The sequence below is a fragment of the Staurois parvus genome, unplaced genomic scaffold, assembly GCF_062004578.1.
Source record: "Staurois parvus isolate SC_StPar_1 unplaced genomic scaffold, SC_StPar_1.0 ptg000394l, whole genome shotgun sequence".
In the NCBI taxonomy this organism is placed as follows: Eukaryota; Metazoa; Chordata; class Amphibia; order Anura; family Ranidae; genus Staurois; species Staurois parvus.
The window spans coordinates 5625548-5641944 of record NW_028318190.1 but is presented as its reverse complement, the minus strand read 5'-3'; the positions used below and the strand labels follow the sequence as shown (position 1 = coordinate 5641944).

Below are 16397 nucleotides of genomic sequence, written 5' to 3'. Positions count from 1 at the left end.
ATAGGCGTCTTCTAATTGTAACAGTACTCACAGGTAACTTTAGACCTTCTTTGATCTTCCTGGAGCTGATTGTTGGCTGAGTCCTTGCCATTTTGGCTATTCTTCTATCCATTCGAATGGTAGTTTTTCGCTTTCTTCCACGTCTTTCAGGTTTTGGTTGCCATTTTAAAGCATTTGCGATCATTTTAGCTGAGCAGCCTATCATTTTCTGCACTTCTTTATATGTTTTCCCCTCTCCAATCAACTTTTTAATCAAGGTACGCTGTTCTTCTGAACAATGTCTGGAATGACCCATTTTCCTCAGAATTTCAGAGAGAAATGCACTGTAACCAGCATGTACAACATTTGCTGCCTTCCTTCCTTAAATAAGGGCAATAATTGCCACCTGTTTTTCAAAGAATGAATGACCTCACTAATAGAACTCCACACTGCTATTATTTTGAACATGCCCCTTTCAATTAGGGATTCAATTACGCAGAATCAGCAGCATGCATGTCATGACTGTTGGGTTTGTTGGATTTCTATTACTCTACTACACCTGCTAGTAAATGATTTGCCATGTAGAAATATCATTTCTACCAAAAACAGTGATTGATCAGGTTAGTGATGTTTGACTGCTATTATCTTGAACACAACTGTATATTGTACATTCACATCAGTCCCTAACCCTCAAGGGGCGTACAATCTAAGGTCCCTAACTCACATTCATACATACACATATTAGGGCCAATTTAGACAGGATACAATTAACCTACCAGCATGTCTTTGGAGTGTGGGAGGAAACCGGAGTACCCGGAGGAAACCCACGCAGGCACAGGGAGAACATGCAAACTCCAGGCAGGTGGTGCCGTGGCTGGTATTCGAACCAACGACCCTAGTACTGCCAGGTAGAACTGCTAACCATTTAGCCACTGTGCTGCCCACCTGTTCAGGCAAAAGCCCCATGTGGGAGAATTTGCCTTTATTCTTCAGCCATTCCTTTATCCAACAAACAAAGAAACAAACAGAGGGTGCACGGGCCTTGTGCATTACCTAAGAAAATAGTTTTTTGTATAAAAAGTGGTATACTCACAAAAGTATCAAAATCAAAGGCACATCAAATGAAATACAGCATGGTCCAATCTCCCTGGAGAGTGTTTTATAGGGGACTATAGACCTCCAATTTACTGACGCGTTTCGAGGCTATGCTTCTTCCTCAAAGCCGATCATTCCTTATCCATATCTGTTTCCTTTTCTTTTTCTTCGGTTGCTTTTGTATTGCCAATTATCCAAGTGTCACCACTGTTGTGTTAGAGGTCTGGAAATCATCTATAAAATTTATTGTGCTAGTATATGCTGTTGTCACAACAATGAAAGAATGAATGTTTCACCGAATGACCACAGAACAAACATTTTGTATGAATTTTGTCTACTACTGTAATTGATATGAATATTGTTTGCTGTGACAAATGTTTTTCAAAATATCTTCTATCTGAACTGTCATACGAAATACTACACGTGTGTACCCAGCTTAAGGAAGCAAATCTATGCAGTCATTTTCAACTAGAGTAACCCATTGGATGATCAGGAACCATTACTATAATTTCAGTAGGGAAAGATGTGTAACTCTGCGCATCAAGATTGTTAAGAGCTTTAAGAGTAATTCAGATTTCAAAAAGGTGACTTTTCCAGCTGTTCCCCTTAAATTTAGGGGTAAGGTAAAGGTAAGTTTCTCAAACAGGTTCAGTGTAAGGGTTAAATTTAACAGATCAGTCATTTTAAATTATTCTTTTAATTAATCTTAAAAGAAAAAATGTAGCTCTTGTCTACAATGCCTGATTAAGTTAGTGTGGAATTCCAAATATAAGATTAGGGTAAGATTTAGAGCAGCGGAACTCAAATTTTTTTGGGGGGGTACATCCAAGCAAAATTAAAGGTACATCCAAGCAAAAATACACTTTTTAAAAATGTGCCTTTATTGCTGTCGTATAAGGCAGTGTTCTCCAAATTGTGGCCCGTAGGGAAGATGCATGCTGGTGCTGACAAGGGAGACATCTGTGTTGTTTACATACAGACCTCTCCCCTTTCAGTGTTCCTCGGCAATCGCCAGGTGCAGACAGGAAATCCCTAGCTGCCAATGGGAGCGCTGGTAAGGCGGCATGCGCGCATGTGCCCCCTACCTGGAAATGCAAAATCACACATATATATATATATATATATATATATATATATATATAATTTTGCACAGCCCTGCCATCCTGTAGCAGTAGTTCTGCTAGAGGGCATTCGAGATGAGGTTAAATTGTTGTCTGTGTCTCTATTGGGTAGAGTAACCCACTATTTAAGATGTCACCAAGACAGGAAGTGCTGGGAAATCCAACATTTTACAACTGCCACTAGGAAAAGGGGCAAGGAGAATATTCTACTGGAGACGGCAGTTGCTCTGACAACTGAAGTAAAAGGAAATCTCTTGAATGGGACACAGACTTTAAAAAATAAATTGATAAGGTTTTTAAACTTTTCTGACTCTATCCAAAACAAAAAAATGCATATACTTAAAATGGTCTATTTATATTTTTTTCCACAAGATTCACACAACTGTCACACAGGATTCGCACATTTTTCCAATTAATCCAATAAAAAAGAGTGACTCTTAGGTGAAAGTTGCGTACAAACATTTAGAGATAGAGTTAGGGATAGAACAGAAAATATATAGAATAGTGTTAGGGTTAGGTGATACATTAGTAAAAATGAGGAAGGGTTGTAACAGCGCAAACACTGCAAAGTCCTGGGAAATGGTAGTATGGGGTGATCGTGGTATTAGTGGTTACTGTATGAAGAGCGTAGGATACATTAGTAGTAGGTTGAAGGCTGTGGATGTTTTGGGACTAAATTTATTTCTGGCAAGTTTTCAGGACCAAAATCCCTGTTTCAAAAATGGTGGTGTTGGAAACGAATCTACCAGGTTAATGGGTTAGGGTTGCGTTCTAGGGATAAATGCATTGTTCTGGTGTGATGAACTCATTTTCTGGTGTGACAAAATTCTCTTGCTAGAATCAGGGGCGGACTGACAAGTCATGGGGCCCCCGGGCAATAGGGGATCTTGAGGCCCCTGTGTCCTTGCCCAAACTCAAAAAAGCCTATGAAAAATGTACCAGGGGCATCTCATGGGGGCCCCTACTGACCCCGGGGCCTCGGGCAGTGCCGAGTTTCCAAATGGTCAGTCCGCCCCTGGCTAGAATCCATTGTGCTAAGAACTACCATGACAATTTTATTACATTTTTAGAGAAACTAATATACCACATTTATTCCCCCAAAAAAGGTTGGTCAGGATTGCTGAACGCTACTGCCACTATTATATAAAGAACTGATCATTTTATATCTATAGGTATGTCTTAGGGCCTATAGCATCAAAGCTTAAACAGCTAACAGTTATTTCCTATTTAATTTCAGTGTCAACAAAAGTCTCATTTATTTCCCCCTCTGCATCTTATTAAACGTTTTTAATCAGTTGTTCTAATTAATTTGCCCAGAGTCACATTCTTCTGATTAACATATATGTAAAAGAGATCCCAAATTAAGCAATTGCTGCGGTTTCAGCCACTTTATTAAGTACTACAAAGTAAATACAGAATAGTAATTAAACTGTCAACAGAAGTAGAGGAGATGCACAGTGACACTCGCAGAGCTATACCCTGCAGAACTAAGGATAAACACAGCATACATATTCACTACACATCGTATACAATGCAATTCTGTGTTCACTGGAGGACCACATTACTCTCATCTAGTATTCTTTCCCTTTTTCATTTCTTCATAGACCATCGATTCCGAAACATTTCCAGCTCGTGAGCCCACATCCATCTTACAAAACAGTTTGCTAATAAAAAAATAACACTCAAAAATGTACGGTAATAATGGTAAACATTTCAATAAAAGTATATCATCTAAGAGTCCCGTTTTGATGCAATGGTTATAGGAAGTACAATATATAGTACAGCAAATATTAAGACAAATTATTTAAAGACTGGTACCTGCTAGGAGGTGACCACAAGCCACAGCACAGGAAGTTGAAAGATTTTCTTGGATCACGATCCACTAAACTGGTTTTACCACTGTAGATCCATCACATGTTGTATATTACTAACTTAAAGCTTAGTACCACTGTTGTCTTTTTTCCCTGTAACGCAATGTACACGTCTACTGTAGAAATCAAGAGGTTCTTCTACTTAGCCCTAATTTACAAATATTTGTTTTAAACTCTGTGTGTTAAGTATTGAAATTCTTTGCATCACAGTTCAAGACAAGATCTGTAGGTGAAGCATTGCCATATTCTTCTGGAAAAGCTCAGAAAAATGGGTATGGTAGCTTCAGATTTATTGTTTCCTTTCTGTACTTTTCAAACTCAAAAATCTCAAAATGGCAACCATTGCTCTTGGCACAGTATTATACCCACAGAACCTAATCATCAGCATTTAGCTTGGAATATTTATTGCATCATTGTGCCAGTGTTTTAAAGCTGAACTCCAGAAAAACATCTGATATCGCAAATTATATACACGTAAGGGGGTTGTTTTATTTGCCAAAGGGTTTGAACGTCTGTCCATCAAGTTCTAAGATTTATATCTCTGTTACAAAACAAATGGTATCTCTGTTTGGCAGGTTCCAAAGTCTTATGCAAATTCAGACTTTCGGAAAGTCAGTATTTACCTAGGCTTAAAAACAAAGTATGGCCAAAGCCTTTTGACCACACTTCTCTCGTGGGGTCCAGGCGTTCACTTAATTTAACACTCCTGTGACCTAGTGACCTAGAGACAGCTGACAGCCACTCCAGGCTTTGGAAGGATCCCAAAAATATTATCAGAATCAACACAGTTGCCTAATTGACAGCTGGCTCTGCCTCTCAGTACACCCCATCCCCTGCCCTACGCTCCAGTAAATGCTGGAGGAGCACAGCAGAAAGCAGTGACTGACAATCACTGCTCTCCACTCAGACCGAGAACTAAGTGATCAGCGATCATGTGATCATTCAGTTCTTGGGCTTAGAGTCAACATGGGGCAGCATTAGCATAGAGGTGAACGTGTTTTTTTTTTTACAAACCCCAAACTTCTCCTTTAAGCATGACCCCCCCCCCCCCCAAGCCTGACAGTGCTTGGGTCTGCTGATCGGTCACTCAAGCACTGTACAATGCTTTGTGGGAGGTAACGTGCATTACATACATTACCAGTTTTTGGGAGCTCTGGAAGCACACTACAGGGGGGTGAAGTGACAGAGTAAAAATAAGCGCATCATATAGCCTTCTCTTCAACACTAACAATACTTTTTATTCCCTGTGCTGGTACCTGTTTAATAATAAATGCACTTTCTTGTCATAATTTTATATAATAACTTTATGAAAAATGTAGAAAAATATTACAAATATAGATTATACATATTTCTGTGTGTTGCCTGTAGCTATACTGAATTATGCAAAGATAGTATGTTTATGTGTAATATCTGACATGAACTATGCATGTGCATACAAATTATATGGAGATCTACATCTTTTGTTTGTTAATAGCGTTTACATTTTTTCAGGTAGAGCATAATAAAGTACAGTATGTGCTAATCACAAACAAGCAATATCCTTTCCTACATATATTATGTGATAGAGCCATATTGTGCTGTTGTTTAGCAGAATGGGCAAGAAAATCTGTGTGTTCAATGAAACAAAATGTTATTCTGTCTGATTGCACTCAAACACCACCATTCACACATGCACTTGCCTCAGGGAGAACAATTATAAGCAGCCAACAAGTACTAGGTGATATAAGGGAGAAAATTGCAAGCAGAATTTGTTACAATGAAAACATGGATTGATTTCTATAGCAAAATATGGCTTGCAGCTTGAATGGAGAATGCAAAGTTTTATTTATATACTTGTTATTTGCACCCCGAGGACCCAACCCTCCTCCCTTTCATTGCTATGTCTATAATAGTCTTTTGTTGGCATTTTTTGGTTTCATTTATGTAAGGTATGGTACATGGTGGGCCTTTACTTCATTCATGTTGCAGACCGTAGCCTTCAAAACTCAACTTTAGCAAGACTAGTTTTTGTGTGGAGAAGGGCTTAGGCACTGTCAGGTTTTTATTGTTTTGTGTGCCCCCCTTAGAGAGATGTCTCCTCACTTCAGTCATGGGAAAGCCCCCAAATGGGACATATACATGAGCAAAAACACATTCTTATAAACCTGGGAAGGGTTAGAACTTCTAACTGTTTTTATTGCTGCTGTGTCCCAGTGAGAGAAACAATCCCCTTCCATTTGTCCTGGTGTCAAGAGGGGCACGAAATGAGGAATAATCTCCCAAAAGGGATGACAGATGGAAATAAAAACCTAACAGGAATTTTAACTTATACATGCTTTCCAAAATTAAATAAATAAATTGGCTAAGATTGTAAAATTCTAACCACTATTTTATTACTCTCTGTATCCCTGTAAAAAAGGTTTATTCATTTTTAATTTCCAGGTATAAGGAAGTCAGAAGACATCTCCAAACATGGACACAGACAAGAACAAAACCAAACTGTATCTACCTGTATCTACCCGACACTGAGAAGTGCCAGAAGCCGCCCTGCTAGCATCATCCCCAGTCCTTGTCCAAGGAGGCATGCGACCATACAATAGCTAGCAGAACATTTGGATCTCAGCTGTTCTTCCGCATAGTTCTCAGGGCCCAGCAGCTTCTTTCTGACCCAAGGAGCCTGAACCTTCTCTGGTCAATCTTGACTGCCCAACCTCTCGCTGATTCAGGGCTTACATGCTCAACTTCAATTCTTGGAGTGATACAAAGGTGCCACATTTTCAGTTCAATACCTCAAACACAGGATTTGGTTGTCCCAGGCCACACACAGCCTTCTAGTGAGTGTGTGAGCCAGCACTCACAAACTGTACCTACCTGACATTGGGAAGTGCCAGAAGCCAACCCTACAAGTATCATTCCCAACCATTGTCCCAGGAGGAATGTGACCATACAATAGAAAGCAGAACATTTGGTTCTCAGCTTTTCTTCAGCCCTCTCAATAGGGAAGAATCACACCCGGTTGCTCTTGCTTAACAATTAAAACTTTACCATGAACAAGGTTTCCAGCAGAGATGTGCATCCTTCAAACAAAAAAACAGTTCTTTCACATAAGAAAACTAGAGTCCACAAAGTCTCCTGTTGTATTACTTTGCTCCAAATTTAGGCCTCATGTACACTGCTGCCAAAGCCCCCGTACTCAACTCAATAAAAGCCTATGTATTCATGTACACATAGGCTTTTACCAGAGTTTAGGAGCAGCAGTGTTTAGGGGAAATTAAATGTACCTCTTCTGAACACAGGATAATCATGGTCAGGAGAGGAATGTTTTGGCCAAAAAAACGCTAAATGCGCCAAAACGCATGTAAACGCAGATAAATGCTAGCGCTTGAGCATTTCTCCATGTCAATGGAAAATACGTCCAAGGGCTAATGTGGTACCGCGTTTACATGCGTTTTTGCCCGCGTTTAGCATTTTTCTGATGCCAGGAGAGTTTAACGACTAGATGAGTTCATGTATACATGAGACATTAGAACAGGGGTGTCAGACTGGCGGACCTCCAGCTGTTGCGAAACTACAAGTCTCATCGTGCCTCTGCCTTTGGGAGTCATGCTTGTAGCTGTCAATCTTGCAATGCCTCATGGGACTTGTAGTTTGGCAACAGCTGGAGGGCCACCAGTTTGACACCCGTGCCTTAGAGGGATAAAATGAAAGAAAAAAAGCTCACCTCCATGTCCTCCTGCACCTAAACTGAGGGGTAGTCCCACTTCCTTGAATCGTACCCTAAGTTCCAATCACTCACTTTTTTTTTCTTCTCAAACTCTAAGAAGAGTTCCTCCTCACTTTGACTCTCTTTCACGTAACAACTCCTCTGGTTCCACCTATGACTCCCTATATAGCCCCAATCTGGGCAACACAAGTAACAAGGTTCTCCCAATTCAACAAGCTATGTAGAACATCCCTAAAAGGGCATGCAAGCTTCTTACACTCATACTTACAAAAAAAATGTTTTGTCTGGGGAGCTAACTAGGCTTCCTAATGCCATTGGAGAGTCTTGCTCAAAAGACGGCTCAGTGGATACTGGGAAAGGAAAAGCATCCCTTAAAGCTGGCCATACATTATACAATTTTCTTGTATAACTTGCCTTTAGATTTACCAAAACCATATAATATCAGATCAAACATAAACAATTTCTAAAGAAAGAAGAAAATTGTATAATGCATGGCCAGCCTAAATTAAGCCTGTCCCAAAGATGAGTCAATCCAGAGACATGGGCAGCTGAAGTACTTCCTCTACTTCCCAAACCTTACTGATCAGCCAGATAACCTATCATATTAAAGATATACAGAGGTTCCTGAGGCAGAAAGGGGTGGGGCCAATTTGGACTTTTACAGGAAAAGTCAACATTTGCAAGTAACTTTAGCTGCCCAATCTTTAGATCTACATTTTCTGAAGGTCTGCTTGGTTAAATTGCATTGGGGTGCAACTGTTTTTTTTAAGTGGACCTTGCATATTCTTTTTATCTGGGAGCCCCCCACACCCCCAAATAAAAAAATACAAACTGTTGGAAAAAAACAGACCATTTTAAGGAAAAATAAAATACTTACCGTGGACCAGCTTGTGTATGCTTTGTAAAGATGCCAGTGATGCCTATGTTCACTGCTGCCTCCTGGGGAAGCTGTACATTTATTCACATGGGATTTCAAGCTTTCAGCTTAGTCATGATTTGAGGTAAGTATTTTTCTTTTTTTTTCAAATGGTCTATTTTTCGTTTAAAACAAATCAAACTATTCATATTTTTTTGCTGATGTGGAGGCTCCCAGATAGGCAGACACTGCATTTTCATTCAATATTTGCTTTAAACAAAAATATGTAAAATATTTTTGCAATTTGTTATATTAAAGCCAACTATGCATCATTTGCAATTTTCTAACACACAGGAAAGCAGTTCCTGCAGACAGCACCTTTTCTTCCTAATCATCTGTTCTGTAGATGCAGTAACGATCTTACCAACAAACCAGCTTATTCTGAAGATCAATACATTTACACCAGGGTTTCTCTGAGCTGAATAAAATGTTTTGGTTTTCAAATTCAACCCATATACTATTTTCTGAATCACAAAGGAGTTCATTAGCTCTTTACTTTTTACAGTGAATTCTTTGAAGGCTGACATTGCTTTGACAGATGAAAATTTCACAGTATGTAAAGTACATAAAGTTTTATGGTGCAATTTTACTTACGGCATCATAACCTTAGAGACCACCTGAACTTTCAGTATAAACCAGGTAAATACCTTAAAGGTGCATCAAAGCAAAAGGTAAGAAAAGTCTTAAAATTCATCTTCTTTAGAAAACAGCCACAGCCTGAGTAAAAAAGCCTGTTGCCTGCCTGTCAGGTCCTAATCTGAAGGTCACTTGTTCTATGTGTGGAAATAATAGCCTTTCTGAAAAGGTCCTGCATGGCCCCTGCTGAGTCTGAACTAGAGCATTGTAATAGGGACGGACTGACCATTTGGAAACTCAGACACTGCCCGAGGGCTTGGGGTCAGTAGGAGCCCCATGAGATGCCCCTGGTACCTTTTTCATAGGCTTTTTTGAGTTTGGGCAAGGACACAGGGGTCCCATGATCCCCTATTGCCCGGGGGCCCCATGAGTTGTCAGTCTGCCCCTGGTTGTAATAAACAAAGCTCATGATGCCCAAGCACATCTTTCACCCTACAGTTTTACTTCTGGATTTAGCCACAGATATCAAGAGATTGCTAGCAGAAACAAATAAAATAAAGGAAAAACTATCATAGATTGTATTTTAGTGGCTTGGTGATGCTGACGCTATAGCTACCAGCCCATGGGTGCCTTGTGGTAATAGTAGCCTGTAGAGTAGAATCAATATATATATAGCTACTGAACATACAGAAGACTTTCAGGATGTTGATTGCAGGCAAAAACAGTTTTTTGATTGTTGATCTACATCTCTAATATGGCTAGAAGGCAGGACAGAAAGGAAGGCAAGCAGTGCAATATAAGGGTAGAGTCCAACAAGTGTACATTCCTGCATAAATAAATACACATACTCAACCATGGTGTTAGAGCAGCAGTGCTAAGAGTGGAATAAATGCACCTAAGAACACACCTAGCCCTGAGAATGTCATGCAGGAGGCAGCACTGATATCAAAATGGCACGCAAACGCCAGCCAGACGTGTGCAGCAGCCACCTATACAGTATACAGTATGTGTGGTAGAATGAGAGAATTTCAGTGAAATAAACAGTTAAGGGAAAAAAATCCACTTTTGTCCTTTTGCAGCTATCTAACTTTCCCAACCCAGCAAAACTGCAGGGGGCCCATTATCAGTAGCAGTGTCATTCCCATCTCAACAGCTAGCATCTGTCACCAGCTACAATAGGCACAGATAAAGATTTTTCATCTGATATAGTAAAGGCCTTAGCGACCTTTAAAAGGAACCTGTCAGGATAGAAATATGGGAACTGTCTTCAATGACATATTTTTAGTGGACCTGAACTTGAAAAGTGAAGATTTAGAAATGATGTTAGTTGTACCTAAGAAGTACCCAGTAAAATACCTTTTGTCTTGAATGCCTAATAAAAATACTGTAGCTCTGTACTCCCTTGTATGTGAGTGTGCCTAGGTCCTCCTGCATTTACGGACTCATAGTTGTATATCAGCAATATAAGACCCTAAGCACTGCTGCCTTGAACAGCTAGTCTCAGGAGATTTAGCGTGAGATGTGATGAAGTCATCACTGTTCTGCTCACTTGCTGACTCCATGGACGCAATACTCTGTATCTACCATAATGGTGGCCTTCACACAGAGACACGGTGCAGAGCAAGGAATAGTAAATCAGTAATGGGAAAAGATCAGCTGCAGGAATTCACAAGCAATACTGGTAACAATTTGCCCCTTGCCTACTTTTTGATCACATTTCCTGATGTCAGTTGTTGAACAAGCTGCATGGTGAAAGCTGTATTTCTAATATTACTTTGCTACTTGGTGGATCACTGACCTTGAACAAGCACGTGCCTACCAGATGTCAGATCATCTAACATGCACCTGTTTGTTCTGTGTCAGTGACACACTTGAGAGTGCACTCAGGATGATAATTCTGAAGCATGACCCTTAAGAAAGGAAGCAAGCGTAGCTCCTTTGCAGGGGCAGACTGACAACTCATGGGGCCCCCAGGCAATAGGGGATCATGGGGCCCCTGTGTCCTTGCCCAAACTCAAAAAAGCCTATGAAAAAGGTACCAGGGGCATCTCATGGGGCCCCCTACTGACCCCGGGCCCTCGGGCAGTGCCCAAGTTTCCAAATGGTCAGTCCTCCCTGCTCCTGTGTGAACATACTTTTTTCAGAAGTATGCTGCAGTCTACAGTTTAGACAGCCACTCTCTGACTTCTCCCTGACATAATAATTGCATGGTAGCAAAGCTGGACCCAGAAAGAGTATGTGATCAGAGAAAGAGTGACCACTTTAATTAAAGAATGGATTTTACCTATTTGGCAGGTCTGTGGAAAAGTGGCAGGTTCCTTCTAAAGAACAACCTTCTAAAGAACAGCAAAATTGAGTGGGACATACATAGCTGCGCTCAAGGTTGGTGAAGGATCTCCCATCACAACTGAGCAGTAAGGATCTATCAGGGAATATTATCTAAAAAAAAACCTTTAGAATCACTTTAAATATTCAGTAGCCTTTACAAGCAACGTCTTGTAGATGAAAAGTACCAAGATGCAAGAATTTGCTTCTTGGTACTTTTCATCTACAAGACGTTGCTTGTAAAGGCTACTGAATGTTTAAAGTGATTCTAAAGACTTTTTTTTAAAAGAAAAAAATAACAAACATGTCTAAACTTACCTGTGTGCACTGGTTTTGCACATAGCAGCCTGGATCCTCCTCTCCTTGGGTCCCTCGCTGGTGCTCCTGGCTCCTCCCTCCTGTTGGGTGCCCCCACAGCAAGCAGCTTGCTATGGGGGCATCCACTGTTCCGTGTGTCCATTCACACATGGAGCTGTGGCTCAGCCCCTTCCCTCTCTCTTCTCATTGGCTCATTGGCTGTGATTGACAGTGGTTTGAGCCAATGGCTCCCTCTTCTGTCTCAGCCAATGAGAAGAGGGAGTCACAGGATAGCCAAGACTCCAGTGACCATTACTGGATCGAGAGGGGGCTTAGGTGATCATTAGGGGGGAGTTGGGGGGATACTGCACAGAGAAGGTTCTCTTAGCTTCATGCATAGAATGCATGAAGGTAAAAAACCTTGAGCCTTTACTACCACTTTAAACATTTCCAGTATGCTGCAGTACTTGGTATTCAAGCACCAGTGACGACTGTCAAAATATGCGCAAATGACATTCAACTGGAATATACTGTTTCTCTTCTGTGCTTGCCCAAGAAAAAAAGGGACACAAAAATCCTAACAATACTGCTGTATCAAAATATATCTTCCTAGCAACTTTTTAAAAATGGAGGAGGGAGCAGAAATATATTGAAGGGGTTTTTTTTTTGGATTGTTTTGGCAGTATAATAGAATACTTATATATAATTAATATAAAATAGTCATAATTAATGTATGTACATGTTTTGTACATAGGCAAGTACGTAGAAATATGTACATCCTTATCAATTGTATTTCTGTCTCTTCTTTTCTTTTCTCTCTTTCTCTATATATACACTTATTTGGGAATATTACAAAGCAATATCAATGTCACTTCTTTAACAGACCTTGACATGAATCATACCTTATTTACATAAACTCAAACTCTATCTGCTTCAAAATATCCCTTTAAGGGACACAATACAAATGACCAGGTAACAGACCTTAGTAACAACACCAATCAAAGCTGATGTCTTGTTCCATTGCCATTTTGTGATGTATATCTTTCCAATACTTTTTTTGTTATGGAAAGATAAACATAGATATAATGATATAATGGGATTCTATGCTTCTTTTGTGAAATCTACCAAATTTACATCTGTTTTGGTTCATACACTTGGGGTGTAAACAAGTCAGGTATGTATAAAGTCAAAAGACTAAGAAGATTCTTCTGTATTTAAATGTAGTTCTTATAAGAGAATTCAAGTTCTTTGTGCAAGTTGTTTATTGCTTCCTTTCTGAAAAAAAATTAGATTGATTTAGACTTTTCAATGGTGTTGGCCCTTGCCCAGATAAAATCCTTAAGTATACAATTCTGATAAGAAGCTGATTATTTTCTGATGGTAAATTCAGGTACCTTTCTTCTGTTTGAGTAGGTGTTTTGTCCTGTACTTGCCATAGTTGGTATTGTATAGCAAGACCTGATAGACATCAAAGACAATCCAATGACACCTGACAAATGTCTTCATTCTGCACAAGGCTTGAAGATTTTCTGTAAAGAAGAAACTCCTGTTTTGAGGATGTAAAGTACATTGGCTCAAGGCAAAGCAGAGATGTCAAAACTAAGATCAGGAGGAAATGTTGTAGTCCATGCACTGGATTTGCTTTAACTGTCAAAGCTTTCAATGATTGGACATTTGTTCACAGCTAAGAGTATAGTCAAAAATTCAATTTTATGGAAGATATTTAGGTAGCAATATCAATAGTAAACTCTTTACCACTAAAATGAGTCTGATTGTCTGCTCTGTAGGAAAAGATTGAAGGAATATGAAGAAATCCAGAACACCATAGTAATCATAGGAAAGTGTCACAATGCCTTTGTATTCTGGAACAGCACATAAAACTAGGCCCAATCTGCCTACTGCTAAAATTCGGTGGTACTGGTAACCTGAGTGACTTCGGAGTTCAGATCTTCTCCTCGTCGGCCTCGGGATCCTCTCCTTCGGCCATCCATGTCTAGTCATACCGGCTTGTCTGGAGCGTGTGACTGGGCGCAAGTGGATACTTGGTCCCGGGTAGTGTTACGGGCTCTGCTGAAACTGCTCTGTTCACCATGTGAACGGAAGGGTAGACAGAACTCTCGGAAACATCTCTTGAAATTTTCATCTAAGAAGGCATAAAGCACTGGATTTAGGCTGCTATTGGTGTATCCTAGGGCGATGCAGAAATGCCAGCTCGCTACAACGTAGGGATTCCTTTTGTCAATTTCCACCATGGTCCACACAATAACGAAGATGTGGATGGGTGTCCAACAGATAATAAAGGCAGCCACCACTACTAGAACCATACGGGTTATGCGGCGCAGGTTGCGGTCTTTCTCTCTTGATCCAGACAGGAGGCGTACACTACGAAGGCGAAGGATCATTAACCCATAGCATACTGTAATTACCATGACTGGAATCACAAAAGCAAAGATGAAGACACAGATTTTGGTAACGGTATCCCAGTACCAATCAGGGCGAGGAAACTGAAGCATACAGGTGATTGTACCAGCTGTAGATGTAAAAGAGATAGGGACTTGTTATTTACTTATTTACTCCCTGTTTGGTATTAAACATAAAAGAAACAAAACAAACTCTTCACATTGTCCAATCTTAGAGTATAACTGAAGTAATATAGTGTGTAAGTTCCCTTAAATGTTATCATCATTCCCATGTTAACATTTGTCAATGGAATTACATAAAACATTCCATTCCTGAAACCTGCTGCTAAAGCCTGCCCATTGCCTAGCAATGTCAACATCTTTGCACCACTGTGCCCACAATAGAAATGAATGCCAATCCACTTCTATTATGAACACTTGTGCAGGCATAGCAACATAAAAAGACACTGGAGAAGGGACCGTTTTAAGCAATGATTTTCAAAAACAAATTTTATCAAGGGGTGACATTTGGGGGCAACTCACATATATAACTTTGGATGTACTTAAAAGCAAACTGTGCTTTACCCATTTAGGGCATAGCAACAGGTTTGCTTTTCTACTCCACTAGTTGACAACCCAGAATATACTTATTTTTCCTTTGCTTCCCCAGTGCCTTCTTCAGCATTGGAAGCCAAAGGAATTACTCAGTAACTCACTCTATGTGATAGTGCTGGCCCAATCAGTGCTGTCACGGAACTGTATAGCCCTGTGTAAGCACAGGCTTTTCTTTTTTGCTCTAAATATCTTAACAAAGAGGTGGAGTAATGAAAGTCAAGAAAGAAAATATGCTGCCTGGGAGGATAAAGTCAATCTGCTTTAGCAAATTACAAGTTCAAGTAAAGGACTTATGTGTACATGTGTCTTTTCTGACACATGAAATATTTTTATCAGAGGATGCAAATGATACATGTATGTTAATATATATATATATATATATATATATATATATATATATACATACAGTCTGGTCCATAAATATTGGGACATCTACACAATTCTAACTTTTTTGGCTCTATACACCACCACAATGGATTTGAAATGAAACAAACAAGATGTGCTTTAACTGCAGACTGTCAGCTTTAATTTGAGGGTATTTACATCCAAATCAGGTGAACGGTGTAGGAATTACAACAGTTTGCATACGTGCCTCCCATTTGTTAAGGGACCAAAAGTAATGGGACAGAATAATAACCATAAATCAAACTTTCACCTTTTAATACTTGGTTGCAAATCCTTTGCAGTCAATTACAGCCTGAAGTCTGGAATGCATAGACATCACCAGATGCTGGGTTTCATCCCTGGTGATGCTCTGCCAGGCCTCTACTGCAACTGTCTTCAGTTCCTGCTTGTTCTTGGGACATTTTCCCTTCAGTTTTGTCTTCAGGAAGTGAATTGTATGCTCAATCAGATTCAGGTCAGGTGATTGACTTGGCCATTGCATAACATTCAACTTTTCCCTTAAAAAACTCTTTGGTTGCTTTTGCAGTATGCTTTGGGTCATTGTCCATCTGCACTGTGAAGCGGCGTCCAATGAGTTGTGAAGCATTTGGCTGAATATGAGCAGATAATATTCCCGAAACACTTCAGAATTCATCCTGCTGCTTTTGTCAGCAGTCACATCATCAATAAATACAAGAGAACCAGTTCCATTGGCAGCCATACATGCCCACGCCATGACACTACCACCACCATGCTTCACTGATGAGGTGGTATGATTAGGATCATGAGCAGTTCCTTTCCTTCTCCATACTCTTCTCTTCCCATCACTCTGGTACAAGTTGATCTTGGTCTCATCTGTCCATAGGATGTTGTTCCAGAACTGTGAAGGCTTTTTTAGATGTTGTTTAGCAAACTCTAATCTGTCCTTCCTGTTTTTGAGGCTCACCAATGGTTTACATCTTGTGGTGAACCCTCTGTATTCACTCTGGTGAAGTATTTTCTTGATTGTTGACTTTGACACACATACACCTACCTCCTGGAGAGTGTTCTTGATCTGGCCAACTGTTGTGAAGGGTGTTTTCTTCACCAGGGAAGGAATTCTTTGGTCATCCACCA

At 40.0% G+C, this 16397-nt stretch overlaps 1 protein-coding gene and 1 long non-coding RNA gene across 2 annotated transcripts in view; one reads left to right on the top strand and one right to left on the bottom strand.

The window, feature by feature from the left end:
- Positions 1-7230, top strand: part of LOC149455436 (uncharacterized) — a 56975-nt gene extending 49745 nt beyond the window's left edge. The window contains exon 2 of the long non-coding RNA XR_016314065.1: positions 6488-7230. This is a non-coding gene — a long non-coding RNA (uncharacterized LOC149455436). The remainder of the gene's footprint in view (positions 1-6487) is intronic.
- Positions 7231-11799: 4569 nt separating this feature from the next.
- Positions 11800-16397, bottom strand: part of OPRD1 (opioid receptor delta 1) — a 34271-nt gene continuing 29673 nt past the window's right edge. Inside the window, exon 3 of the mRNA XM_089686284.1 lies at positions 11800-14413. Within this exon, the coding sequence (XP_089542410.1) occupies positions 13881-14413 (533 nt within the window). The 3' untranslated portion in view covers positions 11800-13880. The remainder of the gene's footprint in view (positions 14414-16397) is intronic.